At 37.7% G+C, this 22,361-nt stretch overlaps 1 protein-coding gene across 1 annotated transcript in view; it reads right to left on the reverse strand.

Annotated features, from left to right (window-relative positions):
* Window positions 1-22,361, reverse strand: part of LOC306858230 (cadherin EGF LAG seven-pass G-type receptor 1-like) — a gene marked incomplete at its 5' end in the record, with an annotated part of 93,321 nt that overhangs the window by 9,200 nt on the left and 61,760 nt on the right. The window contains 19 exons of the mRNA XM_079398659.1: window positions 981-1,181; window positions 1,739-1,865; window positions 2,005-2,172; window positions 2,323-2,503; window positions 2,926-3,069; window positions 3,188-3,371; window positions 4,029-4,238; window positions 4,356-4,450; window positions 5,135-5,236; window positions 5,353-5,536; window positions 6,224-6,344; window positions 10,442-10,583; window positions 10,679-10,853; window positions 11,549-11,662; window positions 11,740-11,925; window positions 12,047-12,219; window positions 14,646-14,771; window positions 14,871-15,034; window positions 16,625-16,782. Of these exons, the coding sequence (XP_079254785.1) occupies window positions 981-1,181; window positions 1,739-1,865; window positions 2,005-2,172; window positions 2,323-2,503; window positions 2,926-3,069; window positions 3,188-3,371; window positions 4,029-4,238; window positions 4,356-4,450; window positions 5,135-5,236; window positions 5,353-5,536; window positions 6,224-6,344; window positions 10,442-10,583; window positions 10,679-10,853; window positions 11,549-11,662; window positions 11,740-11,925; window positions 12,047-12,219; window positions 14,646-14,771; window positions 14,871-15,034; window positions 16,625-16,782 (2,955 nt within the window). The remainder of the gene's footprint in view (window positions 1-980; window positions 1,182-1,738; window positions 1,866-2,004; window positions 2,173-2,322; window positions 2,504-2,925; window positions 3,070-3,187; window positions 3,372-4,028; window positions 4,239-4,355; window positions 4,451-5,134; window positions 5,237-5,352; window positions 5,537-6,223; window positions 6,345-10,441; window positions 10,584-10,678; window positions 10,854-11,548; window positions 11,663-11,739; window positions 11,926-12,046; window positions 12,220-14,645; window positions 14,772-14,870; window positions 15,035-16,624; window positions 16,783-22,361) is intronic.

The raw sequence follows: 22,361 nt of genomic DNA on the forward strand, positions 1-22,361 counted from the left end.
GTTTCTATTTACACTTACTCCAAATAAACAGTAACTACCACTATTTACACTAAGTGTAAACAGCATTTACTTTCCCTTACACTCCCTGTAAATAGAATCTACCTTCCTTTTCTATTTGTGTAAATAGCTACTGCTTTTTTTTTTTATATACCTGAACATATTCTTGACATGTTTTGTGAAATTCACCCACTTAGTACTGAAAGATCAGAAGATACAGCTACATGCCATCTTCACGGAGCTAGACCTAAACAGTGTGTCCAACATGTAGCCAGACCTCACATTTATTTAAATAATGTGAAAATGTGTCAGTATAACTCTAAACCGACCCCTAGCACTAGCAGACACCAGTCACAGCATACCTCCATGAGAAAACCAGCTGGGAAATTTGAACATCAAATGAGAAAAAAAAAATCATAAAACATAAAATACATTGTTTTCACAAATAAAACTTAAAAGTAAAGCATCTGTAGCTGTAATCTGATGTATTCCAGTGAATGCCGCCCAGACAGTGTCACAATGGAGACAGGAAGATGGTGTCAAACCACATATAAATGGATTTAAACCATTAAAGCTTTTCTTTACTCAGTAATGGATGACAAATACCCAAAATAAAAGCCACCTCACAGTAATTGCAGCCATTTGTCAAAGTAACCTCAATCCACAAGTATATGCAGTTGTTAATTACAGACTTAAGAATGTAATTAGTGGAATTTGAGAATGTGAATCTAAAATTCTGGATATCACTGAGAGGGAAAACTACAACATGAGACTCCCTCGATGAGAAGACACAAAACCACATATGAGATCAAAACGCTCACTTGTGATTTAACTTGATGAAAGATCAAACCCATAAAGCCAGTCTTGCAATTTCATGCGAGGTCTTTTGAGTTCCTTCTCACTTTTATTTTACATTATTTAGCTGTTTCCAGTTTTAAACCCATGCCGGTTTCACAGTAATATTCTAAAGATGAGTTCCTCACCGGGTTGTCAGTCTGGTTGATTCCGATGAGGAAGACCAGCTCAGAGAAGAACAAGGCGGCCACCAGGTTCTTGTGGATGCTGTGGAGATTGGAGCGTAGTTTGTGCAGGATGGCCAGCAGGATGAAGGTGATGAGGAGTGCCAGAAGAGAGGCGGAGACTGTGGTGTAGGTGACAATCTTCAGGGGAAGAACATCACCGTGCTGACAGAATACAAAAATGGCAGAAAAATTAAATACATACATATATATATATATATATATATATATATATATTAGTGATGCCAAACGATTATCCACAATAAAAGTTTTTAATTGCTTGAAATATGATTGGAATCACTTCGAAAATGAAAATACAAATATATTTTGGGAAAAGTGAAAATTTCCATCATTTAAAAAAAGTTCCTAAAGAGATCATAAAAGTAATCCATATGAATCAAGCAGTTTAAACAAAGTCTTGCATTGGAGATGATCACTTTATATGTACAGATTTAATTTAGGCTTTTATTTACATTTAAGCATTGATCAATGCACATATATACAGCACATCAAATATGGTCAATGGAAGCTCAAACATGCTCATTGCTTGATGCATGAGAATCAGTGAGGCTTGTTAATTGTGTAGAATTGCAATGGATGAAGAAAATCCTCTGAGAAAATATTGAAATTATGAATGTGAGTAAATAATGACAGACTTTTCGTTTTTGGTTGAACCACCCTATAAGCGACTGGGTATGATGTTGTTATTTTAGCCACAGTACCTCTCTCTTGGAGATATCCATAAGCACGGCAAAGCTGGTCATGTGATTGCACTGGCAGCTGATGTGGGTGTGGTTTCTGGAGATGAGGTCACATCCTTTAGACGACCATGCGCCTGTGCCACCAACACTGACATACCAAGACATATCAGACCGGCATTAATCATCTACATTCCAACTACTTACTGAATTAAAGTGATTCAGGAGATTAGAAAGATTATAATTAAAAATGTGAGCCTATGAATCTGTATGAAGGGCTTGTGACTCACGCGATAGAGTGGTTCCAGAATACACACACTGGTTTAGTTCTCTCCTCTGTCTCCAGAAGGTTGTAGTCCAGTGTGATTGGTCGCTCCAGAGGAATGCTTAATGGCTCGCCTTCACTGTACACAGTCGTGCTCACGATGGGAGTGTTAATGACAGGACGGTTCGGCAGCCTGTGGAAAAAACCGGCAGCAATGACATGCTAAATGGATCTTCTTAGCATGGCAACAGTGTTCTGTGTTTGACTGTGGAATTGCATCAAGACTAAATATTTGGATATGTGCTTTATAGTTGGACAAGTACTAAAAAGTGACATTCTGTACCTGAGACTGCGGCGGTCGGGGTCATAGTGCTCTGGTAGAAGCTGGCCCAGAGATTTATAGATGATGACTGCAGCCACAGGAAATGGTAGCAGGCTCTCTGCATGCCTTTTCCTCTTGTTTGTAGCCGGATTGTGCTCTTCATCAGAGCTGCTCTGAGATTCTGGATCATCTGTAGGAGAAACTACCAGATAGAGAGTTAAGTGAAAAATGCAGTATTTATTAACATTCCAATATTCCATATGGTGACTAAATATTATTACAAACTACTGAAAAAAAACCCCCATTTAAGTCAACCTTTATGTCATGAATTTTTGTTAGGGATTTTTCCCAGTTAGTCACTGTGCAATGTTTTGTTATACTTTTGCATTCCCTGAGAATCTTTCCATTTGCTTACACAATTTTGTGAAGGATATAATTTTAGGTGGCAGAATTTGTTAAAAGTTGTTCAAATTTCTCAGGAGAACGCAATTCATTTGCGAGAGAATGCAAAAGCTTTGCAAGCAAATGCAAAAGCACTGAAATATGTTATTTTCCCAATCAACATGTCCCCTCAGGGGCTCAATAGAATTATTCATATATATCTATTTTAATGTATGTTTTTACCTTTATGCTCTGAAGACTTGAAACTGAATTCTGGGAAAATAACAGATGACGTAAGGTCTTTGGGACACTCCTGGTCAGTCATTTGAAAACGAGGGATTTTTGCCTCATCTGGATAAATGGCGTCCAGATAATCCACTGCAAAAACTGAGAAGTCAAAGAAAGATTAAGGTTAATAAGAACTGTGCAGTGGTCAAAACAATGAAATCAATAATTGGTTGAATCTACATTAGTAGCTACATTAGTGATTTTAGAAGTTACTCACCCATATTCTCGGTTACAATGATGAAGGGTTTTAGGTAGGTCTTCCTCATGTTCTGGGCCACAGTGTTGGCGTACTCCTCAAAGTTTTTCAACAGATGTGCAGTACCTCCTTCTGTTCTTTGTATCTGATCCCAGTGCTCTTTATTACTGGCATCCAAGATTGCGCTGCCAGCTTTAACTATGTTCTGCAAAATTCAAACACATTTAGTATTTCAGGGTAAAATTCTGAACTTTTGAGAGACATTAGAAGTCTGAATCTGGGCCAAGAGAAGACATAATGAATGCGGTTTTAAAATGCATCCTTATCTTAAAACCATGTATCATGATAAGTACGTTCATGTTGCCAGATGTGCTTTAAATGTGGGCGTTTTCATTCTCATGACATCAGTCTGTGTTATTTACACTAATCCACTAAACCTCAAGACTAAAAGATCACAATTTTGGGCTGCCAGAGCTCAAGTACAGAAGAGACCAATAGAAAATTGCCCATAACATTCTGGCAAGCACCACTTACAAATCAAAAGAGCCCAACCCCAAGTCTTTGTAATATTTTGGATATTGTGATGTCTACAATGGGCACTGCCAGTATAGACAGCTCTTTTAATTATAATGGGACCTTATTTAATCGTGTCACGACATGCTGCATATGTCCGGTGTTGGCACGGTGTTAGAAAAATTGTCTCCTCAACAAGTCGGATAATTTCAGGTATAATTCGTGAAGCAAAAATGGTGTGACAGAGTACAGCTTGATAGCTTGTTTAGTGGTTTGTTCAGATATCTAACCCCACTGTATGAACTGAAGCAGATTATAGTGACAGTAGAGATGGAGGAGTAAAACCAACCTCATTGAATTTGGCATCACGCATGGCAGCCAGGTTAAAGCCCTGCTGCTGGCTCTCATAGTGCAGGATCCAGGAAATGAGCTGGTAGGTTGTCTTAACATCATTTCCATAAAAGGACTTAGTCTGGTCAGTGGCATTCTGTAACATTTGAGCGATGTCCTTTGATTTCTGCCCATCCATTGTGGATTCATTACGATGCAACTCCTCATTCTGGTCGAAAAGAGGTGGGATATGAACAAGGAGAGTGGGTAAAGATAGGTTACTTGAGATGTTTTTGTGATGACCACAACAATCTGAACTTTTCATGATTTAAACATCTAGATCTACCAGTTTCTTGAGGTGGGAGAATGTAATGGTGGTACAGTTGAAAAGTTCAGGTGGCAGCCAGCCTTTCTCATCGCTGCAGTGTCTGACAGCAGTGCCTAAAGTCAGTTAGAAAACAATATAATGAATAACTTAATAAATAATTATATACAGTATTTAAAATAAAAGCTTTCACTTAAAGTGCAGTTTCAGAAGTTTCTCAAACTGAATCCTCACTCCAACAAGCACTTGGGTATATGTGTCTTTATACAAGTGCTGCCAAGTCGTGTCCCACATACTTTTGTGTTTGCCAACCAGCTCCCTCTAGAGACCAGGCCTCATTAACATTCAGTTACCCAACCAATGAAAAGATCTAACTGCAGAGTTTTGCCAATGAAAATTCTTTGTTAATAGGGCTGGGTAATGTCAATGGGGGGGCGGCAGTGTCAAGTGACAGAAAGCCATTGAAAACAAAGGCATTTGCACAAGTATAAAGCCCATTATTTCACTTACATGTCATACACTAAAATATAAATCATTTTAGCTAGCCACACCAAAATACATAACTAATTTTATTTTATTTTATACCTAATCATTTATGGTTACACTACTTTGCATTTTTCAGAATTTGTAATATTTAAAATAAAGTTAGTCTGAAAAAACTACTTTGTTATTGACTCAAACCTAAACTCATCTGTCACAAAACAGACTCTTATTTTCAAAGTTTTCATTGTTTTCATTGTTTATGAAAATTTAGAGATTCACTGTCAATTTGTCTCAATAACAAGCCCAGCATTACTCACCAATAGATCCCTTGGGACAATTCATGGCAACTGGGCGTCCAAAATTGGTCCTGGGCCACCAGATTCCAGCGTCAAAGGCTTTTGGGCAGCCCTCATACAGAACTGAACGGTAAAGACAAGAAACATAATGTTACCCAATTTGTACTTCATTAGAGTAGATTCACAATGCCCCATTTGCCATTTAAACTCAAAGCAGGTGGGAGGAAATCAGTACGTACCCTCACAACCCGTGCTGGTCACTTCAGAGAAGGGGTTGTCACAGCGGTTACACTGTCGCCCAATCACACCCGCCTTGCAGGGGCACTGACCAGTCTCTGGGTCGCAGATGCGAGAACTGGCACCCACATGGAAGCAGTCACAGGGGAAACAGGTGTCGCTATCTTTCGGTCGATAGTAGTTGTCCTGTGTAAAATAGGTGTATGGATAGTCCAAGTTAACACTGCATGACTTTAGCACGATTTTTCACTCGCCGTCAGGTTTTGATAAATTGCAGACAAATGCCCGAAATTGGAGGTAAATTGGTGCTCGTTCACGTGAGTGACAATCCCACAGTGTGAATTATCAAAGACGCGATCTGAGAGAATCGCCGATGTGTCGCAGAAGCACCGTGGAATATTTGACATGCTAAATATCTGGACCTGTCGGCGATTCACAATCCTGCTGTGTGAAATGATTTTTGACTGAAACGTACATCGGCGATGACCTTCAGCCAATGAGAAAGCAAGATACAGGGCAGCAGGAAGTTCGGGGAGGAGCTTTTTTTTTCTTTTTATCAAGCAAGCAGTACAACGTGGCAATATCAGTACATTTTTGCATTAGAATATACAGAACAGGTACAAAAAGATATATAGGCTATTCCAACTGTAAAGTCATGCAGTGTGTAACCACTTGTTGCCGATCCATCATGCAATGTGAACACATCAGCGACTGAATGCGACCCCAGATAGCCGTGCAGTGTGAACACAACGGTGATCCGATGACTTTGAAAATCATGCAGTGTGAACTCGGCATTAAACATACAACATTTGTGGACAACAAATCTGGACCAGACTGAAAAACTTGGGTAAATTATGTAAAATTTTTGCATACCTTGCAGCGGCATTCCCCAGTAGTCTTATTACAATCGGGGTTGAAGCCTTTGCTGACATCACAGTTGCAAGGGCCACACATGGGACTGCCCCACCAACCCCGAGGACATGGTTTTTCCACCCTGTGGAAAAAAATTAATATATATTGCGTTTGTAATTTTGTCATATTTAGTATGTAATTACTGTCATTTTTATTACAAAATCCTAAAACCTACAATGCATTTCTGAAACAACTATTTTAATAATTTATTAATTTCTAATACTTCAGTATTGGGACCAATTGCAACTGTTAACCAGTTGCTTATTAGTATGCCTATTAATATCATACCATTGGCTGTTTATTAGTACTTATAAAGCACATATTCTGCATGACCATATTCTGAATTCCTAATCCAACCCCTACTATGAATAAGCAGCAAATTATGAGTTTATTGAGACAAAAGTCATAGTTCATGGTTTGTAAATAGCGAGATGTGGACCTTAAAATAAAGTGTAACCATTCCTTAACCATTTATATGTAATATAAATAATGTAACACTAAATATGTAACATAGTTGTATATAACATTTTATTGATTTTTTTTTTTTTTACTACTGTAAAGTGACATTATTGACAAAGGTTACATGTTTTAACCTGTAACATCTGAACATCTCACTCTCAGATCAGCAATGCATCAAGCAAATCAATCAACAAGTAAAAACCTTCCCATCAATCATTGGCAGGATTTGTCATGGTATAGAGATCAAGAGATTAGATGTGAAGGTTGGCAGACTTTAGATGATAAGTAATAACAGAACACTGACGACTGGAAACTGATGAGAAACAGGATTGTGCCTGTTTGTACAAGCGAAGAAAGACAGACTGCCCAAGCAAACAAATTTTAACATCATTTTCTTGGGTGGTCGAAGACTCTTCTACAGGTGTATGTATACATAGTTTATCCTGCGCTTTACACATAAAGCAGGTGATTTAGAAAGCCATAGTCTCCAAACATACTGTAAAAGATTGTTGAGTCAGCAAGGGAAATGGCTCAGCAGGGGAAAACAATGCAAAATGCAACAACATAACACAATGAAATCATGCATAATTGGAATAGCATAATAAATTGGCATAATAACGGTTGTGTGTACAATCAAAGACAATGTATTTTAATGCAAATTCATCTTGGTAGAAGCTGGGCAAATTGGATAAGCCTATGCCATATTAATAACTGTGCATTTTTTATGGTAACAGTAATGCATTTCAGTTTGATTTCAAAGACATTTTTATTGATTTTTCTTGATGAAAAAATTTTTGGTACTGTTTTGGGTCACACATGTGCCATCTCAGTCCTGAAGTACAAGGGCAACAAGTTTGCAGTTTGATAGCAGTTGCAGTTGTTTTTGCCCTTTAAAGAGTGCTAATAAAATTCAAATTGTTAAATGTTTTGTTGCTACTTTTTTTTTTTCATGATGCCCAGTAAAAGACCAGTTGGAGGTCAAACACAAGTCCATTGTGGACTAATTTCAGGACACCGAGGGTAAGGAAAAAATCCTTTCCTTAAAATGTGCAGACAGCAGGGCCACATGGTGCTTATTAAATCAACATCAGGTGCTAGCAGCGTGTTTGGGTCTTAATCTAATAGAGTACAGCCATGTCAACAGAATAAGTACAGAAACAGAGGAAAAGACGTCTCATGTATAAGTGATGAGACAGCATGACATTCATCACTGATCAGAGGGTTTAGCAGATTAAATATGAAAATAAAAGGGAATGTAATAATTCTGTGGAGCTTGTGTGGACTTGTGACAGGGTGTATTGTGTTGTTTTCCCCTGCTTTGTCGAGAAGAGCCAACACAGTGACAGACACACCCACACATACACACACACACACACAAACCACTGGAATGAAGATGACTTCCAAAATGCAAATCATTTACACTGACTGATACATTCAGACATTGTCAGAAATTTGAACATTTTGCACTAAGCGATTTTGCTCTGTGGCAAGAGATCTTTTTTTCAAATCTCAGAAATCAACACGTAATACTTCAGAAATGTTGTTGTTACAATGTAAGAATCCCACTGCAGTGCTTCAATTCCATTCTATCCATCCTGTGATTAAGTAAGTTATAATGTAAAGTTACCCGGTTATTATCACAATATAAACCCTGATAGGGTTGCAAGGACACTGACACAGTATAAATGTGCCCCACTTTATCCTCATACATACACTTTACTCGCTTAGTGCAAAATACTGTATACTGTATAGCATATCTGAACTGCTTAATTGCTTGTATCGTTGTGCAATGTAAAGTATATTATTGCCCAGTTCTAATCTGGTAAGTGTGACTGTAAAGCTGGTTGCACACCAGATGAGAAACGAAGCGCTGCGTCGCGCCATGCCGTGCCACATCTTTAAAATTCGAACACATTGTTTTCAATGAGTGTACGCACACTGGCGGCACCATTCGGTGTCTGTCTGCGGAGCCTAGAAATTATTCAAAACAATGTAAAGATGTGGCACGACACGACGCGGTACTGCGCTTCTCGTCCAGTGTGCGACAAGTTTAAAGCATGAAGATATTCTGAATGCTGGTTAACAATGTATTGTGAGAAGTGAAGTGAAGTGAAGTGACATACTGCCAAGAATGGTGACCCATACTCGGAATTCGTGCTCTGCATTTAACCCATCCAACGTGCACACACACAGCAGTGAACACACCCGGAGCAGTGGGCAGCCATTTATGCTGCAGCGCCCGGGGAGCAGTTTGGAGTTCGGTGCCTTGCTCAAGGGCACCTCAGTCGTGGTATTGAGAGTGGAGAGAGCACTGGACATTCACTCCCCCCACCTACAATCCCTGCCGGCCCGAGACTCGAACCCACAACCTTTGGATTACAAGTCCGACTCTCTAACCATTAGGCCACGACTTCCCCCCGAGAAGTGGTATAAAAATAAGTTTGACACACTAACTAAAAATACCATGTTTAAAAAGGTCAGTTTAATCAGCAGTAACCTGTGGAAGCTTGGTTCCACCATGACATAGTAATAATATAAAAAAAAACTTAAAAGATAATTGCGATTTTTTTACTTTTTTTTTTTTAGAATTGTGAGATATGAACTCATTTGAAAATTATAAAGTCAGAATTGCAGGATATATACTCGCAATTGTAAGAAATAAAGTCAGAATTGTGAGATAAAAAGTCAGAATTGCGAGATAAAAAGTCAGAATTGCGAGATAAAAAGTCAGAATTGCGAGATAAAAAGTCAGAATTGTGAGATAAAAAGTCAGAATTGTGAGATAAAAAGTCAGAATTGTGAGATAAAAAGTCAGAATTGCGAGATAAAAAGTCAGAATTGCGAGATAAAAAGTCATAATTCTAAGAAAAAAGTCAGAATTGCGAGTTTATATCTCACAATTATGACTTTTTATCTCGCAATTATGAGTTTATATCAAGTAATTCTCAGAAAAATAGTCAGAATTGTGAGATAAAAAGTCGCAATGACCTTTTTTATTTTTATTCAGTGGCGGAAACAGGTTTCCATAATATTCTGCAGTTATGACTTCTGAGATCTAAATTTGCAATTGTGACTTTTTTCTTAGAATTATGACTTTTTATCTCGCAATTCTGACTTTTTATCTCGCAATTCTGACTTTTTATCTCGCAATTCTGACTTTTTATCTCACAATTCTGACTTTTTATCTCACAATTCTGACTTTTTATGCAAGTCCAAATCTGAGGAAAAAAAGTCAACTATTTTCAAGTACAGTTTTGAGTTTATATTAATTACAATTCTAACTTTATAGCTCGCAATTTCTATATTATATCATGCATTGTTGATCGTATTGCTCACAAATGCAAGTTTATATGACATAATTCTGAGAAGCCAAGTCAGAATTGTGAAATTCTAAAAAAAAAAAACTCACAATTATCTTTTTTTATTTAGTGGTGGAAATGGGCTTCCATAATGTTATTATGGAAGCCCATTTCCGCCACTAAAAATTTTACTTTTGTTCCAAAGATGAATGAAACTCATAGATTTGGAATGACAGAATTTCCATTAATTTGCTTAACCAGCAAGATTCATAGGTCAATCAGCTTCATTAGAAATCTAGTCATGCTTGATTAGTTTGATTAGCAGTATGGTTAAATTGGTCCACCAGCTTTACCAAAACTAGCACTAACTAGAATAAACAAGTCTGGTCTTATCTGGTATTGTATATGGTATGCGACTTACTTGTTCTCACAGTACTGTCCATAGTAGTCCTGACTGCACTCACATGTGTATCCATGAGAGGAGCTCGGCTTACGAACACACGTGGACAAATGCTCACAGGGGTTCAGATGACATGCATCAACACAGTCTTTGCCAAAGAAACCTGCGATTGAAAGAAAGAATGAAAGAATTTGATGAATGCCTTCAAACTGAAATCAGATGCGTCTGATGCAGTGAATGTGATGCAGGTGTCAGTACCGGGGTCACAGATGCAGGTGTGTGCATTCCAGTCATCTGTGCACTGGCTGTTGTCAGGGCAGATGTTGGAATCGCAGGGGTTGGCCATATCACATCCTTCTTCCACGTGGATCTTTAATGCCTGCTGCATGTTGACGTTAGCCGTGTTGGTGGCAGTCTCCCCCATCCTGACACCCTGTGACACATTTGCACAATCAATCAATCGCTTATTCATGAGACTATTTTCTTCAGGGTCACGGACCAAATTCATCAAAGTGTGGTTTTAGGGATTTTGTTTTTTAAAATAAATTCTGTTCTTTCAAACTTTCTATTCATCAAAATCCTAATATTATAATTATTTCTGAAGGTGACACTAAAGATTGAAGAAATGGCTGATGAAAATTCTGCTTTGTCGTCACAGGAATAAATTAAAAATACATAAAAAAATATTGTAATGATATTTCTCAATATTACTGTATTTTCTGTACTTTTGTTAAAAAAATACAGCCTTGGTGAACATAAGAGACTTCAACATTTGAACAATACTGTATATATCTTCATTAACTAAGCTGCTTGGGATTTTTTGCACTTGTCAGTATTTTTGTTACATGTCTAACAACATTATACACACCTTATGTATCAAAGCCAAACTTGACACATTGATTGCTTGAACACAGATAAATGTTATTATACAATAAATATATTGATAAGAATTATTATGCTAAAATATTAGTAATTACTCGGTTCAATATTATATACAATACAATGTCTACCTTTTGTTTAGTCCTGTATATATTTTTTGTCAAGAATCAATGTATTACAAATATATGATTCACGACAGCTACTGTATCTTGCAAGTTGAAAGATTCAAAGGCTTTCTCTTGGCCTCACCTGCATGCATCCCTTAAAACCCTGCTCGACGCTGTTACTCTGTCCCAGAAGTCCACCAATGAACAGACTCCTCAGCTTGAGTCCAGGCAGCTCGTTTCCGATCTCTGCTGACTTCTGTAAAGCATGGAAGACTTTCAGTTAAGAGCTTTTAGCAAAGGACTGTTCTGTTTTGTTAAGACCACAGAACTGACCATGAACATGTCGTAGTCCAGGTACACATTTGCCATGTACTTTGTGTCCTTCCCATCTTTGCTGCTCTTCAGCTCCACAAGGAGGTGATGCCATTCCCCGTCATTCACTCGGACTTCTGGGAAATCCAGCGTGGCCACTTTCTGCTCTCCCAGAAGTACTTCAAAACGCACATACTTGTCCCTTATCTTAGAAAAAGTCAGGAAATGTTTTAAAATGACTTGAAATGACAGTCATACCTGATTAGGAAATGGTATAAGAATGAATTTACATCAAATAAGAATGACCTGTATGACATTTGACACTCACCAGAAGGTTAACTTGAGATGTGTCGCCAGCATTGACTTGCATTAGGGTTGTGGATCCAGTGCTTTGTCTGGTGCGAAACATTAGGCTGATGTACCAGGGCACTGCGATGGTGATATCAGGGTCGTTCCATGACACCATGGCATAACCATCAAAGTGCTGCGGCGAAGGCATAACTGCAAGAACGTAAGAAACAGTTTATGACTGACTGCATAAAAAAATTGAGGCTTTTTTCCAGGAAAATTGAGCCTTTTGGCTCTGGGCCACATATTTAAAGGAGTGCAAAAGCCTTAAACAAACTAAGACTTATCAGCGATGTACTCCCGTCTACTGTTTGATTTGTGTGCAGGCAAATCAAATAGCAGAAGTGTGATGGTATGGAAATGCTACAGTAGAGTCACAAAGTCAAGTGAGGACTCGAGAACCCTTCAGCTATGAGCCCTGATCACTGGCAAAAAGAGTGTGAAGAATCTCTACACTAGCACAATCCACAGTGTCTGCTGCAGGCTTGAAATCACTCTGTTATAGAAGACATTTATTTCCCTGAGAGAGAAGCAAAGAATTAAAACCGAGACTTGCTAAGTTCTAAAAAAACCAAGCCTCAGTAATATTACATTTACGTCTATGCTTTTGACATACGCTTTACTGTGATTAACATTGAAGTCAAGGCCTCATTTTTATCACTTCACACACATTCACTGGGAATCAAACCCATGGCATTTTTTTTTTTTCAAGTTCTATGTTCTGGAGTTTGGGCTATATACATAAATTCAAAGTTTCATACATAGTGTGGCTTGATCCATGATTCTTGAAAAATGGTAATATTTATGAAATTTTAAGATGCATAATGAACCAATGCATCAGAAATATTTCCAGACGACACTAACATGACTGAAATTTGAGAGGTCGCCAAGGAACTGCCAGCCATTGCAGACACAATTACGTGTTTTACTAGAGATGGACATTCTATCTGTGCTATGGCAGAAGCGTAGAGGTGATAAAATCTAAATTACGCTCTGCTCGCTCTGGAAACAAGCCATTAGCTCTAAAACAGTGCTATTCTGTAATGAAAACAAACCGCAAAATTGGGGCTACTTCAGGTATCCATCTAATCAGCATCAAAAACAACACCCTTTCCTAGCAGGCATGCTTGCCTGCCAAAACATAAAATCGGAGAAGGCTGTTTCAGTCAACACGGTTGTTTGTTAGATGATGACATGACTTGAACATCTAGAATTTATAATGGAACGCTGCCCCAACAGGCCTGTGGAGGGACCTGAAAGAGACCAGCGTGATTCATGCTATCCCCTCTTGCTTGGGTGCCCCAAGCCTTACAGAACATCTAACCGCAAAAAAACAGCCAGTGGCGATGTCAATTAACCAATCATTTGGGTTGTTCAAACACATGCAAACACACCCACTTTCAAACACAACTGTCAATTAATCACAGTAGAGTTGTAAAGTAGTGTGTAAAGTCCTGTTGAGTATGTATCAGAATTGACTGCCAAAGATGGCAAATGTGGCAAATTTATTGGCCTGTAAACTGTGACAAGCATGTTTTTCTAGGCAACAAAAGCGCTGACTTCACAAATCCACCAAAGAATGAGGTAAGAACAGAAGGTCCTGTACTTCCTTTAGTTGTGAGGAAATGTGGGAATCAGTCATTTTAATCTGGACCGACAGTTGCTCCAAAACTGACAATTAAACTCTGTTGCAAAACCTAATGAGCGGTGTACTTAAAAACTCATGTTATGTTCTAAGATTCCTCATTTTGAGCCAAATCTAAGACGGTTTTGCTGTATTTTTAACAGAGATGGCAATCCCAGAATGCATTGCAACAAGCAAAGCAGAAGAGTTGAGGGGAAACTATTACTATATGTCATTTAGGGCTATCCCAATATTAGCTTTTAGATAATAGTGGCTCCCGATAGAACTCACAATAATGAAATTATCACAATATCTTTAGAAATTTTGAGGAAAAACAAACAAACAAACAATAATAATAAGTCACATTTTTTGTTTTCTTTTTTCTGGTCATTCAATCACACTCAAAAAAATGTATAAAGACTAAGAGAGAGTTTAGCGCTGGATTATTTATTATGATATTATCATATGTGTAATATTTACATGAAATCAATGTTGCCTCAGCACATTATTATCTGAGGATTTTTATATCGTATAAATCTGAACCTAACTGCATCTGGTTTTGCCGTTTGCTTTGACCCAAAAGGCCACAACAACAGGTTGTAAAACCAAAGCATTGATTTTGTTGGCACTGAGTTACTACATCATCGTGCAGAGCAGAGGCATTATGGGAAATACACTGGCAACTCTACTCAAATATTGCTCAGAATATGTGGAGTGTATATCCGTAAGGTTGATTTGAGGCAGAAAAGGAGAGAGAGCAGGTCCTGACTGATGCTTATCTGCAAAGACATTTCCCTTTCAGGAAACACCATCACATTAACGCCACTGCCTGCTTCCTTTAAGTCCATGAGCAATCAACACCTAGTTCAAAATAACAAACGCATACACGGATGATCGACGCATGCATGCACATGCATTCATGTCCATTGGCACGCTACCAAATAGTCCCACCTACCCTGATCGCAGTTCTTGCCGCCCCGGCCTTCAGGACAGTCACAAATGTAGGTGTTCCACTTATTTTCACACTGAGCACCGTGCTGACACAAACCCTCATAGCAGAAGTTCTTCTTCGCTGGACAGCCTGACAGTGCAATAAATATATTGGTTTTGAGTTACAACAATCTAAAAGCAAGTTCACAATGCACACTATCATTTTGAATTGTTATGGTTTATGTCAGACCTTCAGTAGTGCCGTTGTTGGCGATGTAACTGGCCATGTCGATGGATTTACTGTCAATCATCAGGTTCCTCATGCAACCCACAAAGTCACGGTTTCGTATGGGGAAATCCTCTGGAAGGTTGGGCACCCCGCCAAGCAGAAGAGGCCCAGTGAGATCCAAAGACCTGAAGAGGGGAAAACAAAACTTTGACTTTTTTGCCAACAAACTCTCCAACAAGTTAATGGCATCAAAAGCTCACAATCTAGTGAGCTGTCCTGCTTTCTACTATCTAAAGCCTAAAGTTTACTTTGGTTTTTATGCATAAGCTAGTATGTGTAGTGTACAGTGTGCATCAGTATAATATGCACGATTTTTCATGTGCCTTGAATTTTTTACTAATTAGTTGGTCCACAGGGTGGAAAGGTGGCCCAAGAACAACAAAAACAAAACTGGAAACAGCAACAACAACGCACCTCTGAATTGGTGAGCACTTGTGTGAGGGGGTTAAGAAAACTCTAATTTACAAATACTTCAGACATTTTTATTTTTCATAACTTCTGGAGAGAAATAGTGCAGTTACTTGACAAAGATGAATCTTTTTAGTGCACATTTGTTGAGTGCCTGTGTTCCTAGATGTTATCAAATGCAGTATATATTGAAAAGCTATGCATTCAGTTGAATTAATACATTAAAGCCCAAATTATATTTCAGTTTTTATACAAACTAGGGTTTGCATGCAGTTTACTACTGCAGTAAACAAACTTATTGTGTCAGCATTTTTAGGTTTTTGAAGCAAGTCTCTTATGCTCACCAAGGCTGCATTTATTCGATTAAAAATACAGTAAAACTGTGAAACATTATTACAATTTAATATAACAGTTTTCTATTTTAACATATTTTAATATGTAGTTTTAAAAAGCTGTTTCACATGATCGTTCAAAAATCATTCTAATATGCTGATCTGGTGCTCAATAAGCATTATTATCACCATCACAAATGCAAACAGTTGCTGCTTAATATTTTTTATATTTTTTCAGGATTCTTTGATGAATAAAAAATGTAAAAGACCTGGGCCCGTATTCATGAAAAATCTTAGTGCTAAGAGTTGCTCCTAGTAACAAAATTCTAAGAAAATTCTTAGAAATGTGGGTGTTTCCTCTTAGAATTAAAGAAAAGATCCACTAAATATTAGTGTATCATGTAAATTATCATGAAAGATTATTTATCATATCATCTCTTTATTTTAAGGTCCAATTCTCGCTATTAACAAACCATTAACTACAACATTTGCTTCATTAAACTCCTAATTTGCCAGACCACCTGATTCCTAATAATATCACAGCTTGATTAAAAGCTTTATAAGATAGAAGCAAGACAGGTGAAAGGGGGCGTGACCTTCCTTAACCAATCTGTCAATCACAGTGTCCATGACAACAGAGCCATAGGGAGTGGAATGTTGCCATGCAGTATAAAACAGGTCGGTGCTTATCAGATTGGAGTGATGGGTTAAACCTTCACATTTATCTGTTGTTCTTTCTTTGAAGTGTTTTAATGCACAGCCCTGTTCCAGCATGCAACAACATCTGATGCTGCAATTGTCACCTAAAGTATGAGAAGATCCTTCATAAATGAAAGATTTTTGGACGTGTGCCCCGAAAGTTTCTGAATGGGCGTGAGAGAGTTAACAGAAGTGTAATTATGAATAATTACCAAAGGCTAATTATCAAGAAAATGAGTTCTTGTTTGTTTTACACAGAGAGAGGGATAAACTCACTTCTTCTGTCCTGTCTGGGTGCCCTGGGCAGCGCAGGAATAGTTGCCGATCTGACTGCCGAAACGCACGGCCATGGAAATGTCACAGTCGTCCACCGCGACTACTGCCACCTTCTCACCCGACGGCCCTTGAGGCAAACCCAGATGACTTATCTTAGGCTGAAAAGAGAAGAAATAGAAAAGAAGATACCGATTAAATATAAACAGGATGAGCACAGATTCACAGAAACACATTTTGAAACTAGACTTTTTATACTTTTTGAAGACAGTGAGAGTGTTGTTTGTTCCTGCAAAATTAGCAATACTTTTTGTTATGCGCTTTCTACTACCCTTGCGAAAAAAGAGTGTGTAATTGTATTCAATGTACATTGTCATGACTTAAGCAGACTTTTAAAATGTGCACTTTGTAATAGTTTTACTATATTTACTATCATTGTTTCAGAGCCGATCCTCCCTATACGCAGAATACGCAAGCTGCGTAGGGCCCCCGAAACACTAGGGGGCCCCCTTGCTCTCAAAGATGTTTTCATTTTAGTTTCGTTTTTGAGTTTGGCCAGTGGTTATGAAAACATGAATGACCATTTCTTTTAATGTGGTGCGCTGACACCCTCTCTATGTAAAAACCTGTCAAATCATGAAATGTGAATGTCGTACAGTCTCTTGCCCGAGACTAAAAAATGAGTTGAAAGCATACCGAGAGATACTGCTGTTTCTCGAGTGCTTTCCGCGAGCGCAATTCGAGACGGAATGAAACACGGACAAATGCATTAGTTACATCCATTCAACAACCCCCCCCCCCCCCCCCCCCCCTCCCCCAGAAGTTTAGGATCGGCACTGCATTGTTTAATAATCTTTTATCATGCTTTAAATAACTACACTGATTTTTGTGTTGACTAACTTACTAAAGCATGTGTAAAGCACTTGATTACAATTTTAACTATAGTGTGATATTCAATATTACATTTAAAATGATTGTAGTTTAAATACACTAATTTCCGACATCACCATTAAAATGTGCAATTGCAATTGAAATAAATGAAATAAAAGTTTCAATCGAAATAACTAGTGCTGGGCAACGATTAATCACAATTAATTGCATCCAAAATAAAAGTTTTTGTGCACATAATATATAAGTGTGTGCACTGTGTATATTTATTTTGTATATATAAAGACACACTCACAGATAATATATTTAAGTGTCTGAAAACATTACATTCAGTTCTTATAAAGCATGATATTAACATAATAAGTACTCTTTTCCCCCACAAGGATGCACAAGTAATATGTAATGAGGTAAAATAATCCTATACATCGCAAGCTGTGTTGCAGATTCCTGCCTTTTTTTTATTCAAGTGTTGTAACAGATGCCAGGCTCTTGTAATATGCTCATCTCATTTAATCAATACAATTTGTAATATCTGTAAATTTCAGTTAACACCTTTCATGTAAACTTTAAGTGATGATTTTCATTTTGCATAGCGACTGGATCAAATCGTAGACCTATTTAAGATATAGTTTCTTTTTGTTCCAGCAAAGTTTATGGACTGAAATACTTGTGCTAAATCTCATAAAGAGATCTATTTCATGAGTATGTTCCTAATGTAAAGATGATTCCGGATGTTTACAGAATCCTTTGCAGACTTGTGTGAATGCATGCACTCACAGATCAAAGCTGTTTACAGGAGATATATCTATATGCCATGTGTTGGCTCTAAACACCTAGCTCAGGGCAGATGTGGGCCATCTGTCTGAATGTGTAATGCACGGAAAGAAAGTGACAGTCAGAAAGAAAAGTTGCGTTGTGTGTAAGCATTCACTCCCAACATGGCACACTTTCCAATGCACAGCAGCTTTATCTGAGCTATCACTGCCACTCCTACAGAAATAAGTCTTTCCTACTGCAAAAGCACTCATACTTTCCATTAGGTGCCATCTGAACATGGCACAATTTGAGTCTATTTTTCTTTTTGCTTTCCTGCTATACACACACACACACACACATATATATGCCAGCTGACTGTTTCCTCTCCAAATAGGATTTGCACGCACAACCATTTCTAGGGTTTACAAAGAATGGTGTGAAAAGGGAAAAACATCCAGTATGCGGCAGTCCTGTGGGCGAAAATGCCTTGTTGATCCTAGAGGTCAGAGAAGAATGGGCCGACTGATTCAAGCTGATAGAAGAGCAACTTTGACTGAAATAACCACTCGTTACAACCGAGGTATGCAGCAAAGCATTTGTGAAGCCACAACACGCACAACCTTGAGGCGGATGGGCTACAACAGTGGAAGACCCCACCGGGTACCACTCATCTCCACTACAAATAGGAAAAAGAGGCTACAATTTGCACGAGCTCACCAAAATTGGACGGTTGAAGACTGGAAAAATGTTGCCTGGTCTGATGAGTCTCGATTTCTGTTGAGACATTCAGATGGTAGAGTCAGAATTTGGCGTAAACAGAATGAGAACATGGATCCATCATGCCTTGTTACCACTGTGCAGGCTGGTGGTGGTGTTGTAATGGTGTGGGGGATGTTTTCTTGGCACACTTTAGGCCCCTTAGTGCCAATTGGGCATCGTTTAAATGCCACGGCCTACCTGAGCATTGTTTCTGACCATGTCCATCCCTTTATGACCACCATGTACCCATCCTCTGATGGCTACTTCCAGCAGGATAATGCACCATGTCACAAAGCTCGAATCATTTCAAATTGGTTTCTTGAACATGACAATGAGTTCACTGTACTAAAATGGCCCCCACAGTCACCAGATCTCAACCCAATAGAGCATCTTTGGGATGTGGTGGAACGGGAGCTTCGTGCCCTGGATGTGCATCCCACAAATCTCCATCAACTGCAAGATGCTATCCTATCAATATGGGCCAACATTTCTAAAGAATGCTTTCAGCACCTTGTTGAATCAATGCCACGTAGAATTAAGGCAGTTCTGAAGGCGAAAGGGGGTCAAACACAGTATTAGTATGGTGTTCCTAATAATCCTTTAGGTGAGTGTATATATATATATATATATATATATATATATATATATAAGAATATTTCGCTTAGCGTTCGGTTTACCTACTGACACACAAAGTCCCAGGGGTTGATTTTATTAATACTAACAGATTTCAACTGTTATTTTTTTCAACTTTTCAAATGTCTATTATTTATAGATTTTTACCCATGTCCTGGACCAAAATTTACAATCTTAATCTAGGCTCCATAAAATTATACCAAGGAAATTATACATAGAATAAGAAAACTTAAATTAAACTATTAATGAAAAAAAGCAACAAAATTAGATTTGACCATGACAATTGTAAAATACTACTACTACCACGAATAATAATAATACGAGTGTGACAAATATGTTTTTATTTATTACAAATTTTTATATTTTAAAAACACAAGGACCAAAATAGCCCATAGTATAAAAATTAGCAAAATTTTACAGTTATACCTATAATTATTTTTTTTTTAATTAGTCCAACTGCGCACAACCAGTAAGCAAAAAGATCAATGTGGGTGCTCCACCACACTGGAATTTGAACCAAAAAATGAAAGTATTTATGTTCACCTGTGCCTACTTTGATTTTTTGGTTCACAGTTATACTTATTCAAATTTTCTTTTCTACTTTTCTTTCTGTCTGTCTGTCTGTCTGTCTGTCTAGCCATGGACATATTTCATTAGTTTCTCATGGAGAAACAGGGTGTGATCTCAGACACAAACCCCATCAGGGGACCAGCCTAGACAAAAGCAGCTTCAAACATCTTAAAAAAGAAGTCTGTCTTTTAAGGGAAACACATTGTTTAGGTAAAATATGCTGCATTCATTTGGCCTGTTTCCAGCAGGATATGAGGGTGTGAGGTATTATTCAGATGGATATCTCTGCTCATGCTGGGTGCTTTCAACACATATCTGGCTCATAATCTAGAACCACTTGTATATACTCACTTTGTATACTTGTATGGCATGCTTTTTCATTTATTTACTTATTTTTAAAGTACTACATCTACATCTTATATATACGAAACTAAGATTTGTATTTTCATATTTTATATTTACATCACAATTAGAGAATTATGTTAATATTTAACATGTAGAAATGTAAAAATTGTATATTTTTATATGCAGTTTTATTTAAATGTAACATTTATATTTAGACTTAAGATTTAACTTTTACATTTAAGATTTAACTTTCTATTTAAATATTTAAAAAAGTAATTTGTTTAAATTTATGTCTGTGGAAAATATCTCTATTCCGACACTCATGCCATATATTAAACTTGGGAACTGACTTTATTTAATGGGTCTCATTCATTATACTGGAGAAAAAAAAATCATCCATGCATCCATTCCTGTTGCACTGAATTTATAACTTAAGAATGTTTTAAAATTGATTTATACAAAACAAAACACTATATCGCCTGACTTTGATCACAGTAACGGTGTGCCCTGAACCGTACAGCACAACACAGTCAACAACAGACCAGGTCAAGTATGTTCTCCCCACTGCCTTTGATTTAGTAGCTCAGCTTCATGCTGCTTGATTTCACCCACTCATTTATCTGACCTCTTAATCAGGGGAGTAGAAGAACAATACTCCAGCTACCAAATGCTGCAGGAAACCACTGTTTTTTGGAAACCTGCCATCCGAAAAATCACAAAAAGCAACGATAAGACACGGTTCATGATTTGTTGAATGAGACCAAATGTATTGTATTGTATTAGCAGAGTGACCTGGAACATGACTTCAAAATGGACTCTATTTACCTTCTAAATATACGTTCCTCGGTTTATTGTTCATGATTCTTTATAATGTTTCATCCAAATGTAATAACTTGCTCTTGACTGAAACAGCTTTCAGCTTTCTTGCCCACAAAGGTTATAATCTTAATCAATAACCATATCAATTCTTATGTGGTTTATATAGTGCGTTTTCATTTTGAACCGCCATTTTTAAAATGAAAACGATTCTCGTCTACACTGCCGTTTTCGCGGTGTTTCAGAAATGACCTTTCATTGTTTACACGGTCATCAAGGATACGCAGAGCGAATGTGGGCAGCCACGCCAACGTTTTCAAAAGTCTCCGTTTTGGTCCGTTTACACTGAAACGCAACCCTACAGTTTTCAAACTAAAACAGGGTTGGCGGCGTTTTCGAAAGTCTCCGTTTTCAAGGGTCAGAGTAGTGTAATCGACAGGCGTAACTGTAGCAAAAGTTATGCGTGTTTAAATGAAAACGCACTAGTGTACACGTAAGCCCTGTTCACACCATACGATAACTATAAAGATAACGATATTAGCACCCACACCAGCGATCAATGTTTGTATTGTTCATCAGCTGGAGAAAAATTGTTCTGAAAGTGATTCCAACGATATCATTTCTCTGTGCCTTTATCGTTATAGTTGTGGTGTGGACGCTGCTATTCTTTAATATTGAGAACGATTTTGTTATCTTTATAGTTATCGTGCTTGGTGTGAACGGGCCTTTAGACTTTGTTTTACTTGGTCATTTAGCTCACATTCCTACTCATACTCCAATCAAATTCTGAAGGATAAAACAATTCCCACCCTATTTCTTTATATATATATATATATATATATATATATATATATATATATATATATATATATATATATATTATTTAATTTTTTTGTTTATCTCAGAAATACATGCATGTCACAATACAGAGGTCAAATAGGTTGCAGAAGGCTATTCACGATGACTTTATAAC

This window comes from Barbus barbus (genome assembly GCF_936440315.1).
Source record: "Barbus barbus genome assembly, chromosome: 39".
In the NCBI taxonomy this organism is placed as follows: Eukaryota; Metazoa; Chordata; class Actinopteri; order Cypriniformes; family Cyprinidae; genus Barbus; species Barbus barbus.